Source organism: Coffea arabica, chromosome 3c (genome assembly GCF_036785885.1).
Source record: "Coffea arabica cultivar ET-39 chromosome 3c, Coffea Arabica ET-39 HiFi, whole genome shotgun sequence".
Taxonomy (NCBI): Eukaryota; Viridiplantae; Streptophyta; class Magnoliopsida; order Gentianales; family Rubiaceae; genus Coffea; species Coffea arabica.
Window position 1 is genome coordinate 1943836 of NC_092314.1, and position 18546 is coordinate 1962381.

The 18546-nt window shown below is 37.6% G+C and overlaps 2 protein-coding genes and 1 long non-coding RNA gene across 4 annotated transcripts; 2 read left to right on the top strand and 1 right to left on the bottom strand.

Annotated features, from left to right (window-relative positions):
* Nucleotides 1-608: 608 nt before the first annotated feature.
* On the top strand, nucleotides 609-1935 carry LOC140038016 (uncharacterized). Its single transcript, XR_011841827.1, has 2 exons — nucleotides 609-1139; nucleotides 1411-1935. It is a non-coding gene; the product is annotated as an uncharacterized lncRNA (long non-coding RNA).
* Nucleotides 1936-5291: 3356 nt separating this feature from the next.
* On the top strand, nucleotides 5292-8523 carry LOC113738141 (inactive beta-amylase 9). Its single transcript, XM_027265335.2, has 3 exons — nucleotides 5292-5803; nucleotides 6895-7377; nucleotides 7459-8523. Exons 1-3 carry the CDS (start codon nucleotides 5534-5536, stop codon nucleotides 8326-8328), a joined length of 1623 nt encoding a protein of 540 aa, XP_027121136.2. The 5' UTR covers nucleotides 5292-5533; the 3' UTR covers nucleotides 8329-8523.
* Nucleotides 8524-9939: 1416 nt separating this feature from the next.
* Nucleotides 9940-13141, bottom strand: LOC140037501 (tubby-like F-box protein 3). 2 transcript variants are annotated; one of them, XM_072081723.1, is made up of 5 exons: nucleotides 12683-13141; nucleotides 11397-11484; nucleotides 11002-11131; nucleotides 10732-10911; nucleotides 9940-10625 (listed from the first exon to the last, which is right to left on the bottom strand). In XM_072081723.1, the coding sequence occupies exons 1-5, from the start codon at nucleotides 12962-12964 to the stop codon at nucleotides 10160-10162; spliced, it is 1146 nt and encodes a 381-aa protein (XP_071937824.1). In that variant the 5' UTR covers nucleotides 12965-13141; the 3' UTR covers nucleotides 9940-10159. The 2 variants fall into 2 exon arrangements, with proteins under 2 accessions (XP_071937824.1, XP_071937823.1); XM_072081722.1 differs by having other exon boundaries at nucleotides 9940-10622; nucleotides 12683-13108.
* Between the last annotated feature and the right edge of the window lie 5405 nt (nucleotides 13142-18546).

Genomic DNA, 18546 nt, shown 5'->3' on the forward strand with positions numbered 1-18546 from the left:
AGCCACGGTTCCGTATACCGATTGAAACTGCCTTACTTTAGTCTCTTTCTGCGAAGACTTGTGTACAACGAGCCAACATAGATGTGACAACAGCTTTGAATAGCATTTATGACTCTGCTCAGTTCTTTTCCACCAGAATTTATGGTGAATTTCCGAGTATTCATGTACAAACTTTGAGTAATGCATAATAAATAAGCCATTGATGTATCCAAATAAGGGAAAAAAAAAGGGTTAAAAACAAAAAACCCCTGAGTGGTTTCAAAACATACAAAATGACACCTCATATTTTGAATTAAATTGTAAACTAAAAGAATTCGTTAAATTTAACAAAAATGACGGTCTCATCCATTAAACTTACTAGATTTCGTTAAATTTATCGTTAAATTTACCGAATTTTGTTAAGTTTTTCCGTTAAATTTATCGAATTCCGTTAAGTTTAACGAATTCTGTTAGTTTACAATTTAGTTTAAAACACGAGGTGTCGTTTTATATGTTTTGAAACCAGGAGAGTTTTTCTGATATATCACATGGGACTTTTTTGTTTTTAACCCAAAAAAAAAAGTTGTTCCACATCTTGGGGAGAACGGTAAAGCAAGCAAAACCTATCATTTAGCTATTTTCCCATCAATTGGAGTCTTGATTCCACCCCCAGTTACTCCTGTCTTCACTATAATGACACAGGTGTCGATTTGTCAGATCTGATCGAGTAGACTCTAGACGAGTAATGTTGTAAGTTCATCTGTGTTGGTAAGTTGAAGAAAGGTAGGTGTCCATGGGAAAAACAGGCAGAAGTTGAAAGGCAGGTACATTAGTAGTTGAGCATGCTTGAAATTTGGCAAAACAAAGTGACTCAGAAGCCTTTAGCTTCCAAACGCATACAAAGCTACGAGCACCGCCAGTGATTCTTGCATGAGCTAAAGCTCCATAACTCGTACCATTCAACATACTTGTTGGACAACCTTTTCCATTTCCAGCTCCCAGCTAGCTCTGAGTTCTGTAAAGAAAACACTGAACTGACCATTGCAAATTAGGGGCGGCAACCTTTGAGAGAAAAACAGTAGGATGAGTCCACCAGGCGCTGGCCCGGGGTCGTCTTCTGGTGGCTTTGTTGGGCAGTTGTGCAATGTGGTCTCTTCTTGGTCAGTCCTCTCCCAATTCTTCATTTTTCCAAAATGTTTTACTTTGAGACCTAACTCTTACAATGCTGCTAAAACTGCTAGAAATTACTAATGACGTTTTTTCAAATTTAAGGGTTTCAAATGTGAATTTTAATCCAAAAATCTAAATATTTCTAGACAAAAAAAAAAATGAAAGGTGAATAAACCTTCAAGAATAGCACCTTGCGCCAGTAAATGGCCTCTGATTTTTATACTGTAAATTTTTTATTTTTTATTTTTCCTGCCCATGCAGTTTCTACATCTTGTGCTGCTGTTGGCTACTGAAAGAGTGTTTTGGAAGCCCAACTGGAGATCCTGGGCCTCAATCCAGCCCATCTGTCGTACCTAGCCCTCCTCCTCCTCCCCCCCCAGGGCCTCCTTATGGTCCTCCAGGACCTTATGCGCCCCCTGGGCCCGGTGGACCTCCCGCTGGCCCTCCAAGATGGTGAAGACTTGATGATGACGGCTTCTAATGGTTCTTCTGAGCGTTGGTGAAATGTCTAATGGAGTCATACAATCACACCCATGATTGGGAACCACATTATCGAATTATATTGGGAAATGTTTCGTGGCATAAGAAACGACGTGGTATTAAACTAAACAGATGACTTGGACCGAAAGATTAGTATACTGATAATGTAATCAAATAGTTTGTCTTACTTTTTCCATTTTAAAATGTCTTAAAATAATTGTCCTATTTAGAAAGTTAAAACTCTTTCTGATCTCTTTTTTCGATATAATTGTCCCTATTTTTAATCAAAATGCATCTTACATTCAAGTTCAAATTTGAATTTCGAGGGTTAAGATTGAAAAAAAAAAAAAGAAAGAAAGAAAAGTCCGAACATTACAATTAAAGAACTGATAAAATGCTAAAATTCCTAAAAAATAACCAAAATTTTGAGACGGAGGGAGTATTAGTATTATAGTTATAATAGCTAGCAATGAAAAGGAATATATAAAAAAAAAAAAAAAAAAAAAAAAGAGGAAGAAGAAATTCAGTGTTGCCAATGGGTTCATTTGATTATGCGCCAAACTCAAAATCGCAGCATTTATATTTGACTCGGGCTTTCCTCCAGACAAGCACTAGTGGTTTCATTTCATTTTTATATATTGTATATTGTCATCCATCTCCATTTTCCACGTACACTATAATAGACGTTTGGATAAAGGAAGGATGAATTGCTTGCCGTCCCAGCAACCACTTGACAAGTTGATATGGCCGGCGCCGGAATACAAAATTGGCACTTTGCCATCCCAAAGAGGCAAACACTGTCCATTGATTTGGCTCGTTCCCGGAGGAAAATCAATTGTACAACTGGTTGGCAGGCGGGAGCGATGTTCTAAGGTTGGGGCACTTGGCCATCCCAAAGAGGCAAATACTATCAAATTCCATTTGAACCGAGAGAGATTTGACGAATGTCTTGAAATCCTTTATCTTCCAAATCGTTTAGAAAATTTGAGAGTTGTTTGAATTTGTGATTCATCAATTATTTTACTACTTAGATGTTTTTAAATAATTAGTAGATTACGTATTTAATTATCTCTTCACTAATTCCAACAATTTACGAGGGCCATTCATTCTTTCTAAAGTGTGGTGTACCTCCATTCACAATTTCACATCCCCCCTCCCCCCACCAAAAAAAAGTATTGATAGAGTTAATTACACATTTAATGAGCATATATTATTGCTTTGCTCTAGGGGTGCAAACGAGCCGAGCCAAGTCGAGTTTTGGCCTTATCGAGTCGAGTCTTAACTTAATTTCATCGAACTCGAACTCGAACTCGAGCTCGACGAACTGGTAATTTTCAAGCTCGAGCTAGAAAAAAATAAAAAATAATTATTTTATTTTAAAAAAAATAAATAAAATAATATTTTTTCTTAATAAATAATAAAATATTAAGGATATTTATGTAATTTTACTATTAAAAATAAAAAAAAATATATATATATATATATATATACTCGAGCTAACGAGCCGGCTCGCGAGCTAACGAACTTAATGTTTTGAGCTCGAGCTCGACTCTGACTCGAGCAGCTCGAGTCGAGCTCGAATCGAGCCGCTCGCGAGCGGCTCGATTCGTTTGCACCCCTACTTTGCTCCTCCACAATTTATTTTTTTTTCCCAATCGACAACTTCTATACACTAACTCCACTCCCTACTCTAACTTATCTAAAAAAAAAAGACCTAACTAGATTAAGAAAAATTAAATGGATTGATTTCTATTTCTGAATCAAAGAGGTGCACTGCTACGCCTGCACTTAATTTTAAGTTTCACGTTCGACCCACAAAACATGCTTGCCTACAAAATGCTGCCAAGGTTGAGCCAAATTTGTGCAAAACGTGAAACTTCATAAAAGAGTGATTATCAGCAGGTGCTTATTCTAGGAGAAATTCATTAACCACTCTAGGAAATCTTCCTATGGATCATTTGGAGCTAGGAGAAATTCATTAACTGCTCTACTTTTGATTGATGGATTCATGGTACATCGAATTTGGAACAAGCAATGACACGTCATAAGTAACATTATCCACAGTCCAATCATGAAGCCATGGTACTGATAGTGGCAGTTACCATCATCATCATCATCATTATTGTGGCAGTGTTATTTTTCAATTGGCAGCTAGACTTGGAAGCCCATTTCTTATATTACGTGGCGGGGCTGTCAATGGTCAGATCCTTCAGGCGAAGAATCTAATGAAAATAGTCGTACAGATACAGGAGGGATCCACAGAGTCAAGTCTTGTCTGGAAATGAGTCAGCTTATCCGATAAATCCTAGCCAACTGTCAGGCCAACTGTGATGGTTCCTTTATTTAATTATTATGCGTAGAATAAAGAAGGTGGCTAAAGCAAATAAATAATGCAATGGTCGTTAAATTGGTTGGCATAAGTTGGCTTTGGATCCTAACTCTTTTAATTTTTTTAATTATTATTATTTTTAAAATCAGCAGTGTCTTTTTTCTTATCCACCAACCAAAAAAAAAAAAAAAAAAAGAATCCTGCAGTCCTCACACGTTTTGATTTGACAGTGTCATCAAGTTGTATATATGTTTGTTTGGATTGAGCATTATTTCCCCAACTTTATTTGCTTATATCATCATTATAATTTTCAATACATCTTTTTATCTTTCCAATTACCTTTTTATCTCACATATATTATGTCACAAAAAGTGCTACAGTAAAAATATTCCAAATAACTTACAATCCAAACACACCAGAATACAATTGCTTAAAGAATTGCCAAAGAAAAATACAATTGCTTAAGTACAAATGTCCTTTGTTTATTGAATATCTAGGGAAATTAAATGCAAAGCTAAATATGTAAATCTTTTTTTTTTGTAGGTAATTAAGCTCTAATGGTGAAAAGATTTTGTTTCTCCTTATTAATTAACAATGAAAATATACCCCCCCCCCCCAAAATCTGAATAACTTTTTTTTTTATTTTCGGGTGTGTTCAACTTTCATCAATGCACCATTTTTTACACATGTTATGAAGGAGTTTTAAGTAAGCAGTGTATAAAAGATGACCAAATGGTCAGCATAATTAATTTCACAATGGATTGTGCTACATATTGGAAGGTGACAAATTCAACTATATGATACTAATGCATAAAAACTAGAACAAAGATGAGTAAATACTTTGGTTGAATTCCAACTAGTTGATTGTTCATTGTTGGAAGGTCAATAAGATCACTTTCAAATCTTTAACTTTTTCTATCCGTTTAATTTATTTTGTACAAATTCTTTCTTTATCTTCAATTAGTTTTTCTTTAACAAGCAGTTGAACGGATAATATATAGTCAACATGAGGAATTAAACAAGTTTGATAATACTTAGGAATAAAACTGAGATTATTGGGACATTAAAAAGGAGAAAAGATGAGAAAATTACACCAAAAGGCCAAAAAGAGAAAAGGAAAATTGAAAAAAGAGCTGAAGCGAAATTTCCAAATTTGTGGGGTGTAGGAAATTTATGTGGTGGCCGTTTGTTTCTGCCCAAGCAAAACACGTGTTCCATTTTTCTTCTTTTTTTCCTTGGCCCACTTATCTACTTTACTTCTCTTTTTTCTCCGTTATCTCCTTTTTGTCATCTCCTCTATATATTGATTACGCTCCCATCAATTGATACTCCTGAATTCCTTCCATTTCTCACACAATTCAAACATTCCCAGAAGACCCTTTTACTTGATCCTGAAAATTGTCAGAAGTAATTATCAAAACCACCATTTCTTTCAGAATTTCTGGCCTTCTAGCTCCAATTTTACCCATAAAAATCACATCTTTTTTTTTCCTGTCAGTTTTTCTTGCTGGTATAATTTCTGAATAGCTTAAATTATCAGGTTTACTTATCTATAAGCAGCTTTTACACATAAATATGGAGGTTTCAGTGATTGGAAGCTCTCAGGTTAACAATCTTGGCAGGGTGGATTTGAGATATAGAGAGGTTGGCTTATGTAGTTTTTCTAAAAATTTGAACTTTGCTAAGATTTCTTCACCGAAATATTCAGGATTATTTGTTGGTCAAAGCAGCATCTCGTGGTCTTCAAAATATTTGTTCCCTTTAATTGTCAAAGCTTCTGCTACTGCTCAAACTGAAGCTGCTGTTACATCTGAGAAAGCTTCTGGGACGAGAAGATCTGAAGTTGTAAGTTTTTCTTTTCTTTTTTAATTTTATCAGCGTGTTCTTTGGTTTTTACCTTGGTTATGATTGAGGTTAAAGTTTGGGTCTTTGACTTTTCCCCTGGTTTATGATTGGACTTTTCCCCTGGTTTATGATTGGAGTAGCTTGCTCTTGTTCTTCCATTTCTGGATTTGAAGTAATTATTTGATTATTTTGCCTGGTTAAAATTTAGCCTTTTTGTGATTGTTTTATTTTACGGTGATTGTCCTCCCTTTTTCTTAAAATAGTTTCCAATTTCAGACAAAATTTTCTGAAAATTTTAAGTGTTAGTAGGACATATTAGTCTGGAAAAGGTGATACTTGGACTGTCCAAAGCCAAACAAAACACATTGAACATCTAATAACGAAGGAAGAAATAGCACTTGTATTCTATTTTGTGCTGTAGGTTTTCAGGCTGATCTACTACTGACGAAAGGAAATCGTATATACTAAAACATGGAGGAATTTTGCCTTTGTTTCAAGCATGAATGTTTAGGAAAATGTCTACCTTTGGTCCTGGAAGCACTCCTCATTTTGAAGTTTCACTGTTTGTTGGATGTGAAATGGAGAAGTATTTAAGTTCGTCTGCATCTTGGATTTTGAATTTTAGGCAGATATACATCCTAGAGTTTTCCATGTAAAATAAACTGGTGGTTTTTAGTAACATTAGTTTAATACCGTTTAGAGACAAAATAAACATTAGATCTCACTTTTTGTTCGGTTGCAAATTACTAGATTTCTTGTTTGGTCTCTGGTGCAAGGTTTTCTGACGCACGAGTCAGTTGACATGCCTCTTATTATTTAGACAAACACGCTATAGTTAAGTTCGTGATGATTTTTTCCTTCAGATGTTGTCTTAATTTGTCAATTGCTCAATTAGCAGCACAGCTTTGAGTTGATCAAAGTTGCCATTTTAGTATTTGGTTTTCCCAATATTTTTTCTGTGGCTGAGTATTCATGAGTGTTCTTAATACTGAACTTTATGGTTTATTGATAGGTAGAACATACATGATATTTTACTAGCTTTAAATGGATAAGCTCATCCAGCTGTGTAATTCGTTTATGAAAATGTGCAGGACAACAACTTGATGTTGTATGTTGGCTTGCCATTGGATGCAGTGTCAAGCACTAATACGATTAATCATGCACGAGCAATTGCTGCTGGATTAAAAGCTCTGAAGTTATTGGGAGTTGATGGAGTAGAGCTCCCCATCTGGTGGGGCATTGCTGAGAAAGAAGCTAGGGGGCAGTACAATTGGGCAGGATACCTTTCTGTTGCAGAGATGGTCCAAAAGATGGGCCTTAAACTTCATGTTTCACTTTGTTTCCATGCCTGCAAAGAATCCCGTGTTCCACTGCCTGAATGGGTCTCTCAGATTGGTGAATCTCAACCTGATATTTACTTCACTGATCGTTCAGGACAGCGCTACAAAGATTGTTTATCACTCAGTGTGGATGATCTTCCTATTTTTGATGGAAAGACTCCAATTCAAGTTTACAAAGAGTTTTGTGAGAACTTTAAGACTTCATTCTCATCATTTATGGGTTCTACAATAACGGTAAATACTACTCTTAGAGTGCAGTTTTGCAGTTAATACTTGTACACTGTCCCTAATCTGGTCTTTTGGGATATTTTATAGGGAATATCAATTGGTCTTGGACCAGATGGTGAACTTCGATATCCTTCTTACCATAAACCGGCCAAAAGTCAAGGAGCTGGAGAATTCCAGTGCTATGACAAAAACATGCTGAGCCATCTCAAGCAGCATGCAGAAGCATCTGGGAACCCTCTTTGGGGACTTAGTGGTCCCCATGATGCACCGAGCTCTAAAGAATTGGCAACCTCTAGTGGCTTTTTAAAGGAGCATGGAGGTTCATGGGAGTCACAATATGGTGATTTTTTCCTTTCCTGGTATGCGGGCCAGCTAATTTCTCATGGAGATCGCCTGCTTTCCCTTGCTTCCTCAACTTTTAGCGATGTCCCAATCGCAGTTTCTGGAAAGGTTCCACTAATGCATTCATGGTATCAAACCCGTTCTCACCCAGCAGAGCTAATGGCTGGAATCTATAATACAGTGAATAGAGATGGATATGAAGGCATCATAGAAGTGTTCTCAAGAAATTCATGCAAGGCTATCCTGCCTGGAATAGACTTGGCAGATGAGGACCAGCCAAAGGAAACCCGGTCAAGTCCAGAGTCATTACTTGAACAAATCATATTCTCTTGCAGAAAGTATGGAATTGAGATATCTGGCCAAAATGCAAGGATTTCAGGTTCTCCTAGTGGTTTCCAACAGATCAAGAAAAGCTTGACAGGTGAAAATGCAGTAGACTTGTTTACGTATCAAAGAATGGGGGCTAGTTTCTTTTCTCCAGAACATTTTCCTTCATTCACAGCATTTGTCCGAGATCTAAGGCAGCCACAATTGCATTCAGATGATTTGGCGGTTGAAAAAGTTGATTCTGCAGAATCTCTTCCTGAGAAGAATGTCCAAATGCAGGCTGCTTAGAGTAGTGATATTTTATGTATATATAGTAGTTAGACACCCCGTTTAAGTCGGGAATGTAATTTTAATACATCGGACAGAACTATGGTTCAGATCTTCTGAAACTGTCCTGAACTTTAATAGATATCTGGTTATTTTGCTGTACTACTTTTGTTACTTTCCAGGAATACAATTTTCCCCCCCTTTTTTTTTCGTGAACTTCCTTTAGTTTGATGTCAGGAAGCCAAAAATTTCATCCCATGTAGTGACATCTGATTAAGTGGAGATTGGAGCTACAAGCATTCGAAGATGTTTAGGATGGTTGCACCGTCTATCTTCTGTTGGCGTACTGCAGACTTCTAGACATTATGCTCAGTTAAGAATTCATATCTAGACAAACATATAACTCTCCCATCTTCAGTTGCTCACATGGTAGGGTACTTATTCAATGGCTCGTGATTAAGTTTTCTGCTTATCTGCATCTGCTGGGTCGATGGATGTACATCATCAGCTTCAATTATCAAAATAGCATCATGCTGTATCCCCGAATGCTACATTCTTCGTCTTGGGGTGTGCAAGTCTTTTCCTTTTTGATCCTTGAGCAGGGCAGGGGGATTAGGCCTAAGCGCTACTATCAGCTGCTGTCGCCCGTCGATCAAATCCCTGCTGTTAGCTCAGTTAGCTGAAAGGGAGGTCAAAAAATATTTGGCTTGTCTTGATTTTTGAATTTCTTGCACGTATGCGATGGAAAGTTGTCGAGATAGCACTGACCTCTCTTCATCGATGGTAGATCGTCAAGAGATATAGCACTGATGGTGATATTTCGCCTACTCCCTAAAGGGTCTTCCTTCATCATTGTCAAGAAAGTTTGGTTCTCACTGTCGCCCCTTGTCCGTTCCTTCCCCCTTCTGCGAACAAAAAAAAAAAAAAAAACCAAAGGAAAACTGGAGAAGTTTCCCTAGTATTCTTCTTCACGTTTCCTAGCAACAAAGAAAAACTTGACTACGATGACTTCGACCTATTTTAGAATCTAGCTAAGCTGGTATTTGTCATTTCTCTGATGAAGATGAAAGCTGCGATTTGTATAGAAGGTGGCGGGCGGTAAAATAAAGATGGGTTGGCCTTTGTTTCCAACGTTCCATCTGCTCCCAAGTGACACAAGGAACGCCATCCTTTTGCTCATCCCTAACCGACTTTACAAATATTATGCAATTAGTTTCGCTTTCAAACGAAGTAGAAAAGCAACAATACCAGCCAAAACTGGGAATTCTGCACCGACAGGAACTGAGCAAAGCAAGATGATCCAGACATACTACAAATGTTGTGCTCAAAAAAAGGAAAGGTTTGCATTCGATTCTTGTCTACCCTTCTGTTGAATTTTACCAATACACTGGGAAAAAATAAGAATAAAATGAAAATAAAAAAGAATTTGTATCTGGAGAATCCCAGGTCAGGGAAGGGATAGCCACAACAATTATGGAAGACTTGGTAGAAATCGATATGCGTCAATCAGAACAACTGAATAGCCTAAACAACAGTGTGGAGGTACTCCACGAAAAGAAATCCATAAATCTTAAGCTAGAATATTATACGAAACAGAAACCATTTAGACACATCAAACAGCAAGGATGAGACTGAAGAAAACAGAAATGGCTATTCTTGTTGAATAACTGCGACTAAACAGGCACGAGAACAGTAATGCTCAGTACAATCTGGGGAATAGCATCCAGAGTTAATTATGTTACATTGTATGTGTATTACTCCAGAAATATACTTGGTATTATGAAAAGACAAGCATGCCCTAGACTGTAAGCAGGCCACACAGAATACACAAGGATAATTATCAAACTCCTCTTCATTCACACGCAATCTTTGTGTCAAAGCTGCTAAGGCAGATGGCAAACGCTTGAAAAGCCGAGATTGGATACCTATAATCCATTGTGAATACATCCTTTCCTACTTTGCCAAACTGGAGGATGACTTTCTCGTGTTCTGGCCCGCGTTGGCCGTTCTCAGGTGAAGCTACCAACTGAAAGTTCTTGACTGAAGCGACTGTCACCCGTCCATGGAAGTTCAAACACCAGCACTGGAGTTGTTCATGCCATCTTGGAGCCTTGTTTCTCAAAACTAAGGATCCCTCTGTCGGATCATCTGAAGGGCTAGAAACGGATTTCTCAAACTTGCTTGATTTTGACCGGAATAATGGGAAGTAATCAGCACTGCCAGTGGGTAAATCGATCTGTGTTGGGGCCACACCTCCAGGCTTAATAGAAGATGCTGGGATCTGGTCCATGACGCAGTGCATTCTTCTTGGACCCCTACTTTTGTATGATAAAAAGAAAAAAAATCGTTATCAGAGCACTCGCGAGCTTGAAATAAATATATGATATTACGAGTCAACTCGAGATATAAAACCTTCAGTCTTACCGAGCTCCCAGCACGTTTAATTCATAAGAAATGTGAGCTACAGGATAGTTGCCTGGAGGGATTCTAGCAGACACTTGCTTTGTCCCTACCAGCCTAGTGGATCGGCTTTTTGCCATTCTATTGCCAGCATGGGGAGGAAGTGCATCATATACAACAAACTTCGTTCCCAGAAAATTTGACCTTGCAGATAGCAAAACATGTTGATGAGCTCCTATTGAAGCAGAATATATTACCAGCCAAAAGGAAGATGACCAAGCAGATTGCACGCACCTCAATTTTCCTATGTAAGTTTTGCTTCCTTTAGACATGTCATCTGTGTTTAGAGAGACGATGTAATCAGTGCAGGTAGGTCGCCTACATCTGCGGGCAGCAAGAAGAAACTTCCCATCATCAGCCAATGCTGCAAGAAAGACCAAGTAAAGCAAAATGTAAATACTCGCAACCCTTGCTTAAAAGTGCTCTTAGTTCAGAAAATATTATGAATATTTCATCACCAAACACATTTAAGGATAGGCAATTGCTCAACTGAGTTAAAAGGGCACTTCATTTAGGAAATGCTAACTGAAGCACTTCCTTCTCCAATTACATGTTGTGAAGAACAAGGAAAGCAATTCAAAATGCAAAGTGCAATGCTCATATACAAGTTTTGAGATGAGAATTATTACCCTGACTTAAACTCAGGTAAAGATGATACGTTTGCGAAGACTGATTCCTTTTTATGAAGCACTGCAGGAGAGTATCTCTCGGACCAGGCTGCAAAGAAACTAAATTTCTATGAATGTGCTATTACGTCGAAGAAGATTGTTTCATAATGCACTTCTCAAGTAATGGATGAACTGGGGAAGAGTTTCATTGTAAATCTGAATAGAGATAAACATTTTCTGACAACTATAAGGCAAAACGTGATTTGGTTCCGAATAATGAACCTAGAGCACAAAAGCGACATCACTTAGAAGCATTGACTCAGCAATGAGGCTGCTAAAAGGAAATTCTTTCCTCCTTTAGCTTCCATTATTTTGATAATATCACTGACCATTCTCATCAAAAGCCACAGGCATATAAGCATACTCTTTCTAAGATGGCCTATCTGAACCTTCACTCAGTTATTTACTTTTATATTTTGAAAGCTATGAAAAAGTCAATACTTTCTTAATGTTCTTCCAGCACCAAAAAAAAGACAGCTATTCAGTCGGCGCAGCCGGGGTGATGCACGGTTGTAAAATTCCCATACATGAAGCAAAAACTTGAGAGGCGCACAAATAGTGGAATATAGCCGGCAACTTTTAGAGGAACTTTTACATCACCATCACTTAAATAACCCATGGCTAGCAAACAAAACGAATTATTTTAAAATCATCATCCTTTCGTGCTTTGTCCCAGAATGGTTTTAACTTCTTACTCTTTATTCTTTCCCCTGATAAGATTCTTCCCACCCGCTCTTTACATAAAGTGTCCACCTATAAGAAAAGCTCCGCTCTTGAATCCATTAAGACATTAACACTTCATTCGCATACACCCAAAATCCACCTAAAATCCTTCCAATATTCCAAATATCAAATAAAACTCAGTGGGTAAAGGGCCTTTGCTCCTCTCCTTATCGTCTTTTCTTATCGTCCTGTCTTAGAATCAAGGTCCAATTTCGGCTGTCGCCGTCGGCCTGTCTGTTTCTTCTTCCCCGCGCCTCCCCTTCGACCCCAAAAAATTAGACAAAAAAAAGGGCCAGATTTTCTATACTTGGAATACAAAACACTAACTAGTAACTACCACCACCATACACAAAACAAGACTACAAGCACGACGAATTCTCAACTTTCACACACAAACACACACAAACAATCACCTGAAAAGTATGAGCCATGAGAACTAAAAACGAAGAAAACCCCATCAACCAATAAACTGTAAAAAGAAAGAAAAAAAAAAGAAGAAGAAAAAAACAGGTAAGTATCCAGACCTGTTTAACAGATATAGGAAAAGTAATCCTCCCAGAAACTTGAGGAGTTTTTACCACCTCCTTCATAATCTCCCTCCAGCCCCTACACACTCCTGCACATGCCACCACGTTTTTCCTCGAAGGCCATTTGTCTTCAGATTCTTCAATCCTAATTAATACCTCCCTCAACAGCTCTGATGGCATATTAGCCCAACAGCTCTGGCTCGACCTTTCATCCACTTCAGCCTCCCCTGCCACAGAGCTGTCTTGGACAACCTTAGGTGACCTCAATCTCAACTTCATCTTCAACAAAGTCAAATCTTTCTGGGAATCAGGAGGGAAAAAAACTAATTTACAATGTGGGTTCAGTCTAGGTATAATTCGCAATGGATAAAAACTAGTTTTAGCACTGAAAAATCGAAACTTGAGAAGATTGGCGATGGGAATTAAGCTGGTTTGAGAGACATGTTGAAGGGTTGTTTAGGGGAAAGAAAAACAGGAACTTTTTTTTAATGGGCTTTTTCTGGATAAATATGCGGGCTTCAGTTACAATTACAGATAAAGTATCTAATTAATTGCCAAGTGAAGGAGAGATATAATGAATTGTTTTCAGTCATAAAAAGAGAACTAGACAAGGCCAGAAGGGGCGAAGAGAACGATGAACAATATAGAAGCCAGCAGTAAACAAGAAATTAAACAGGGAGATTGAGAGAGATGTGCCAGCTACAAAGGGAAGCTTGCAGTTGTATTTATGAGAGTGAGTGCTAGTGGATGGAGAGAGATAAAATCATTTAAGGTCGAGGGTCCACAAACTTGTCTGATTGGACAAAGCCGTGCTGTATTTTTTTGTCAAAAAAAAAAAAACTGTGCTGCATTTTATTTATTTATTTTTGTGTATCTTATTTAGTGTTTTATAATTTTTACGACAGAAGGGTACCAGATACGTCAAGTTGTTAATGCTCCATATCCTCCTTGGGAGGCTGATCTGTATTATATATAGTTTTATTATGATTAATGATTAACGTACCTCCTTGTGGGAAAACAAAATCACATATGAATTATGAAGTTTTATAAGCGTAATTAGCCTGTTTGAGTCTTATTGTTATGGTATTTGCCTTTCATGAAAGTTTAGAATTAGAAATTAACAATAATCTTTTTATTGATTCAGCAGCAGAAGTTTTCAATTTACACAGCTTTGGCAAGGATCTTGTTCTCCTTGTCGTTTGTGTTCGTAAAACCTGCTTAGAAATGAGCATAAGAGGTGAACCGAAAATTTTTTTATTGATTGATTTTAGATCCATTAACAATTTCTTGAAGACTTTAACACCAATAATCACTGATAATATGATAAAGACCAGCGGATGTTGGTGTAAGCGAAATAAGCTTGCATCATCTCTTGACCATAAAGTTTCGGATTCGAAACCCATAGGAATGGAAAAGATAACGTTGGAAGAGCTTTCCTCTGCAAGGGATCCGACCTGACTCGAGCATGATTAGTTGCTGATCGTAAGACGAATGCGGATACGTGTGGGTTATACAAAAAAAAAAAAAAAACTGATAATATGGTAAAGATCTTTGTGACGATAGTTTTGTAAATGGAAGCATAAAGTGACAATGATTGGTCTGCAATGCTTCTTGTGATCGCATAATTGGAGGGAAAGATAAAGGATTAGGTAATTATGAATTTTAGGATGGTTCACCCATTTGCTTAGCTGAAAAGGAAATGAAATTGGGTCAGCATTAGCCTCACAGGGTTGTGTTTGGTGGAACCATGGCCGTAATTAGTGTTACTAAAAAGCCATTCATTCTTACTTCACACTACTATTTTAGGGGAAAAAAAAAAAAAAGCTCAGAAATTCTTTACCTTCCTCTATATTAGTTTTCTTCCTATTTCCACCTCTGCTCGAGGGGAAGATATAAGCCATTGTTATTTAATGGATGCTTCTAAACTAATTACTCATCCATGCATTTCATTTCTTTTATTCAATTTGAACTCTTTTCCAGCTTTTTCACTAATAGTTTGGACAACGTAGTCCATCTGACAATTTCTTTTATACGAAATGTTAATTGTGAACATTAATGAGTTTTTTTTTTTGTTCTAAATAAGTGCGAAGTTTTGAATCTCGACCGCCTTCTGCTTACAATTCCTTTCCTTTTACCATCTAATCTAATCCAATCCTTACTGCGAGCATTATTGAGTCAATCACCATAGTGACCGGTAAAGTTTGCTACAATTTTGGTGTGCTTCGTCTATTCCTTCATATGAGAAATATATTCTAGCCTAATTCTGTTGACGACATTACTGCATTCTAATAAATTACTATGGGGGGTAGTGGTATTGTTGATTTGTCTTCTGTGACCGAGCCTTAGTATAGGATCGCTGAATTCTTGAATGGTCACCAAATGGTCAGCATTTCATATAAACACGTTATTCTTATTGAAAGCCGACCTCCAGACTCACAAGAAAGAAGAATATTTTTTTTTCCCTCAATACTCTTAAGCATTAACTATCGAGTCCTCCTGTGGATAGAGAAAATAATATAATGTTGGGTATGACTCAACTCCTTATTAGTTAACATCTGACGATAACTCTAGTTGCCCCTCAGGCGCAGATCGACTGGCTATGGAATAACCTCATTAGGCTTCAGGTCGCGTGGTCGATTCTGACTCTTTTACTGTCTCGTGTGTATCCTTGGAGGGACGAGGTGCACGGGCGCAGGGAGATTAGTCTGACAAAAAGTTGGAACATTCACTGTATTGAAAAAAAAAAAAAGACGATAACTCTAGTTAATAGAATGTTCTCATTTTCTTTTTCAACGTGAAGTCTAACATATACTTTATCTGCTAATTTAGATTAGAAAAATGAGAGTTTTAGACGTCAGTCTTAACGTAAAGCAGTTTTCCAAGTAGTAAGCCGTGGGTTAGAATGGATCATTCAGGTTTACGTGCGCCTTTGACCTTCATTTGACGTTTTTGCGAACAGATTATGGGGCAATTAATTAGGACTTGGAAGCTAATATTTTTTGGCATCCGATGTTTGTTTATTGAACGATAAGTGTTGTATCAATCATATGAGTTGAAAAGACAAGTCAGTAGGTGCAACAAAATTACTTTGTCTGATTAATATTACAAAATTATGAATCTGTTGACAATAATGTAAAACAATTATTAATAAACCATACTAGCAGCATCATTAATTTGATGAAGTCTGCACCCTGGAGAATTTTTCCCACACTAGATGGTTGTAATCATGATTTTATTAACGAAGAAGAACCTCAATGAATGATTAATGTTTTAAAACCAGCATCCACCACAGTCCGAGAATTACTTGCAATTTTATCTATCTGCGTAAACCTTCCTATCTGCGTAAAAAGATGCTTCGAAGCAATGCAGAAAATCACATGATCTTGTGCCTAAACTTTCCCAAAGTTTACCACCATTCTTCAAGTCTAATTAAAAATCTGATCAACCCATGCAAGACAAGAAATTGTGAAATTGACGTTCTAAAAACAAACAAGCTTGATAGCTCAACTCAGACAGCACCGTACGTGCTTGGACTAAACCCTTTTTTCTCTCGCCCACGAGACAAAACATCCCTTCTTCTTCTTCTTCTTTTTTTCCTTTTGAGACGAAAAATCTTAAAAGGCAACAATAAACTATATATTATTCAAGGATTTGAGTTTTGGCCGGAGATATTTTGTTTAACCTAACGCGGATTATAACGTTGTCTGACCTTTTGAGTGGTTCTTGGGCTACCAACAGGGACATCCATCAGGGCAGTAGAGACAAAGGCAGCAGGCAATGAAATAACATCAGATAGATGCTTCCACCATTAAACTTATCTAGGCAGTACCATGCACTAGTCCTTGTAATTGTATCACATGGCTTCGTTGTTGGTGGAAGAATATATATGAAACCTGCAGGCTAGAGAAAAAAAAAAAAAAAAAAGTTGATAATACGTACGCGTGCAAATATCTTGCCTTGCCATGAAAACGAGTGAACATATTTGATGGAGTACATTCATTCTGTGCCCATAATTATCCAGAAAAAAAAAAAAAAAAAAAGGCAGCTTTTCTCCAACTAATGATCCTCTGAGTGGGTTATGATATCGCTTTTACTCCATCGCTTTTAAACGATTCATCTCTCTTTTAAGTTTTAGATGCACAATTAATTAGGAGGAGGGATGCATTTAGCACTAGCAATACTCTCTCGCCCAGATGCATTAACCCTTAATTTTGAAGCTTCGATGGAATCCGATGTATTAGTGCAGGTATGATGCTTTGCTTTGTGTTCAGAGAAAATTAACCAGGGGTAAGTTTCGTCCATAAGCACTCAAAACCAAAATCAAAAGCACTTGAAATCATATATATGAGTTTTGCTCAATCAAGTTTTCCCACTTGGGGTGTTGAATTAGCCCACCTTGGCAAATTCTAGTACGTCTTTTTCTTTCCTTTTCCCATTATTGCAAAGCCGAAGCTTGTGGGGACATCACAAGAGGCTACTACAGCAAAAATATCTAGGATGGTGTTAAGCACCGACCTTAGTTTTATCTTTAGCTTAGCTGCCCTAACTACACTTTTAATTTACTCTTAGTGTGCTTCTATCTGAAATTGCAATAACAATAATGTGACCTCATCTAAGCATTAAGAAAGAATATGCTCAAATAGTTGTTACTTATGGCCCGTTAATTAGTTTAAAACATTATTACTTCCCCTTTTAAGGATAAAATATTTTTCTTGACGTGTTGTTCATGTATGCTTTATATTTGGCTTATTACTCTTTACCATTATGAAGCTTGAAAGCACTAGTGAAGAGAGTATATAATATTGTAAGAATAGAAAAGGGAAAAAAATCAACCACCTTCTGCGTATCATCATGTTTTCAGCTTCTTCAAAGAATCTTGAAATGGATGTAAGAATCTCTAAACCTAGTCATATATCACATTTGTTTCCTAACTCATTTCCCGTGGAGGGTTATTTTAAGTTCTCTTTTTGATATGTCGTGGTTTCAACTACCTTATCATCAAGAAATATAGTATCGAGTATCGACACACCCCCCCACACACACACACACACACCAAGAAAGATGCGGGGCGCATAAAAAATACCGAGTCCTACACATCAATCAGTCTCCGGAATAATTAAAGAAAAATATCTTCCTTGAAACAATTACAGAATAAGCAACAGTACATAAAGAAGACTTGATTGCAGCAGCAGCCAGGAATGCACCCTGTAAGTGGACATGTTACGGCTGGGCTTATAATTGGTGCCACATTGCTGCAATACTTACTTTGAAGGTTCTTTCCAAGATGTCGTTTCTTGAGAAGTTTTTCCATCCCAGAGTGAATACTTCTGGAGAGTAGTAATGCAAGACAAAAGGACAGATTGCGAGGATTACCAGCTGCCAGTTTTTAATTTGATGATTAGTATCATGCCTTTCTCCATCTAAAGGCTCATAGCTTGGGGGTAATGACCCTCTCTAAAGGTTGGGGGGGGGGGTAAAAAAAAAGCCATCGACCTCCATCGCTATCTTAATGTCACCATATTTGACATCAGTGCAGGCCAAATGATCAGGCTGCTGCCCCATTGGAACTGGACTTCGATATCTCATTGAATAGCAGCACCAAGTGACACCCACCAGCCAAACCCCTGGCGCCCACAGCCAGAATATGGATGGAGCTTTCAATTTTTTCTATTCAGCAGGCCGAATGCCCAGTTGGTCTAGGCACTGGCAGCAACTAATAAGTATAGTGAATGTGACCAGTGACCAACTACCAGCATGAACAGTATCTTCCGAAAGGCAGAGCCCTCTCCTGCTCAGGTGTTGGACAGAAGATGGAGAATCTATCGGTTGCTGAAGCACAAATGCATTTCGGCATGTTTAAA

Bases quoted from the DNA above. Each gene is read 5' to 3' on its own strand.
- LOC113738141 (XM_027265335.2), top strand. From the start codon at position 5,534: ATGGAGGTTTCAGTGATTGGAAGCTCTCAGGTTAACAATCTTGGCAGG. The intron at 5,804-6,894 runs GTAAGTTTTTCT...GAAAATGTGCAG, and splicing joins GGACGAGAAGATCTGAAGTT to GACAACAACTTGATGTTGTA. The intron at 7,378-7,458 runs GTAAATACTACT...GATATTTTATAG, and splicing joins TTATGGGTTCTACAATAACG to GGAATATCAATTGGTCTTGG.
- LOC140037501 (XM_072081723.1), bottom strand. From the start codon at position 12,964: ATGAAGTTGAGATTGAGGTCACCTAAGGTTGTCCAAGACAGCTCTGTG. The intron at 11,485-12,682 runs GTCTGGATACTT...GTTTCTTTGCAG, and splicing joins TTCCTATATCTGTTAAACAG to CCTGGTCCGAGAGATACTCT. The intron at 11,132-11,396 runs GTAATAATTCTC...TCTTTCTTGCAG, and splicing joins TTACCTGAGTTTAAGTCAGG to CATTGGCTGATGATGGGAAG.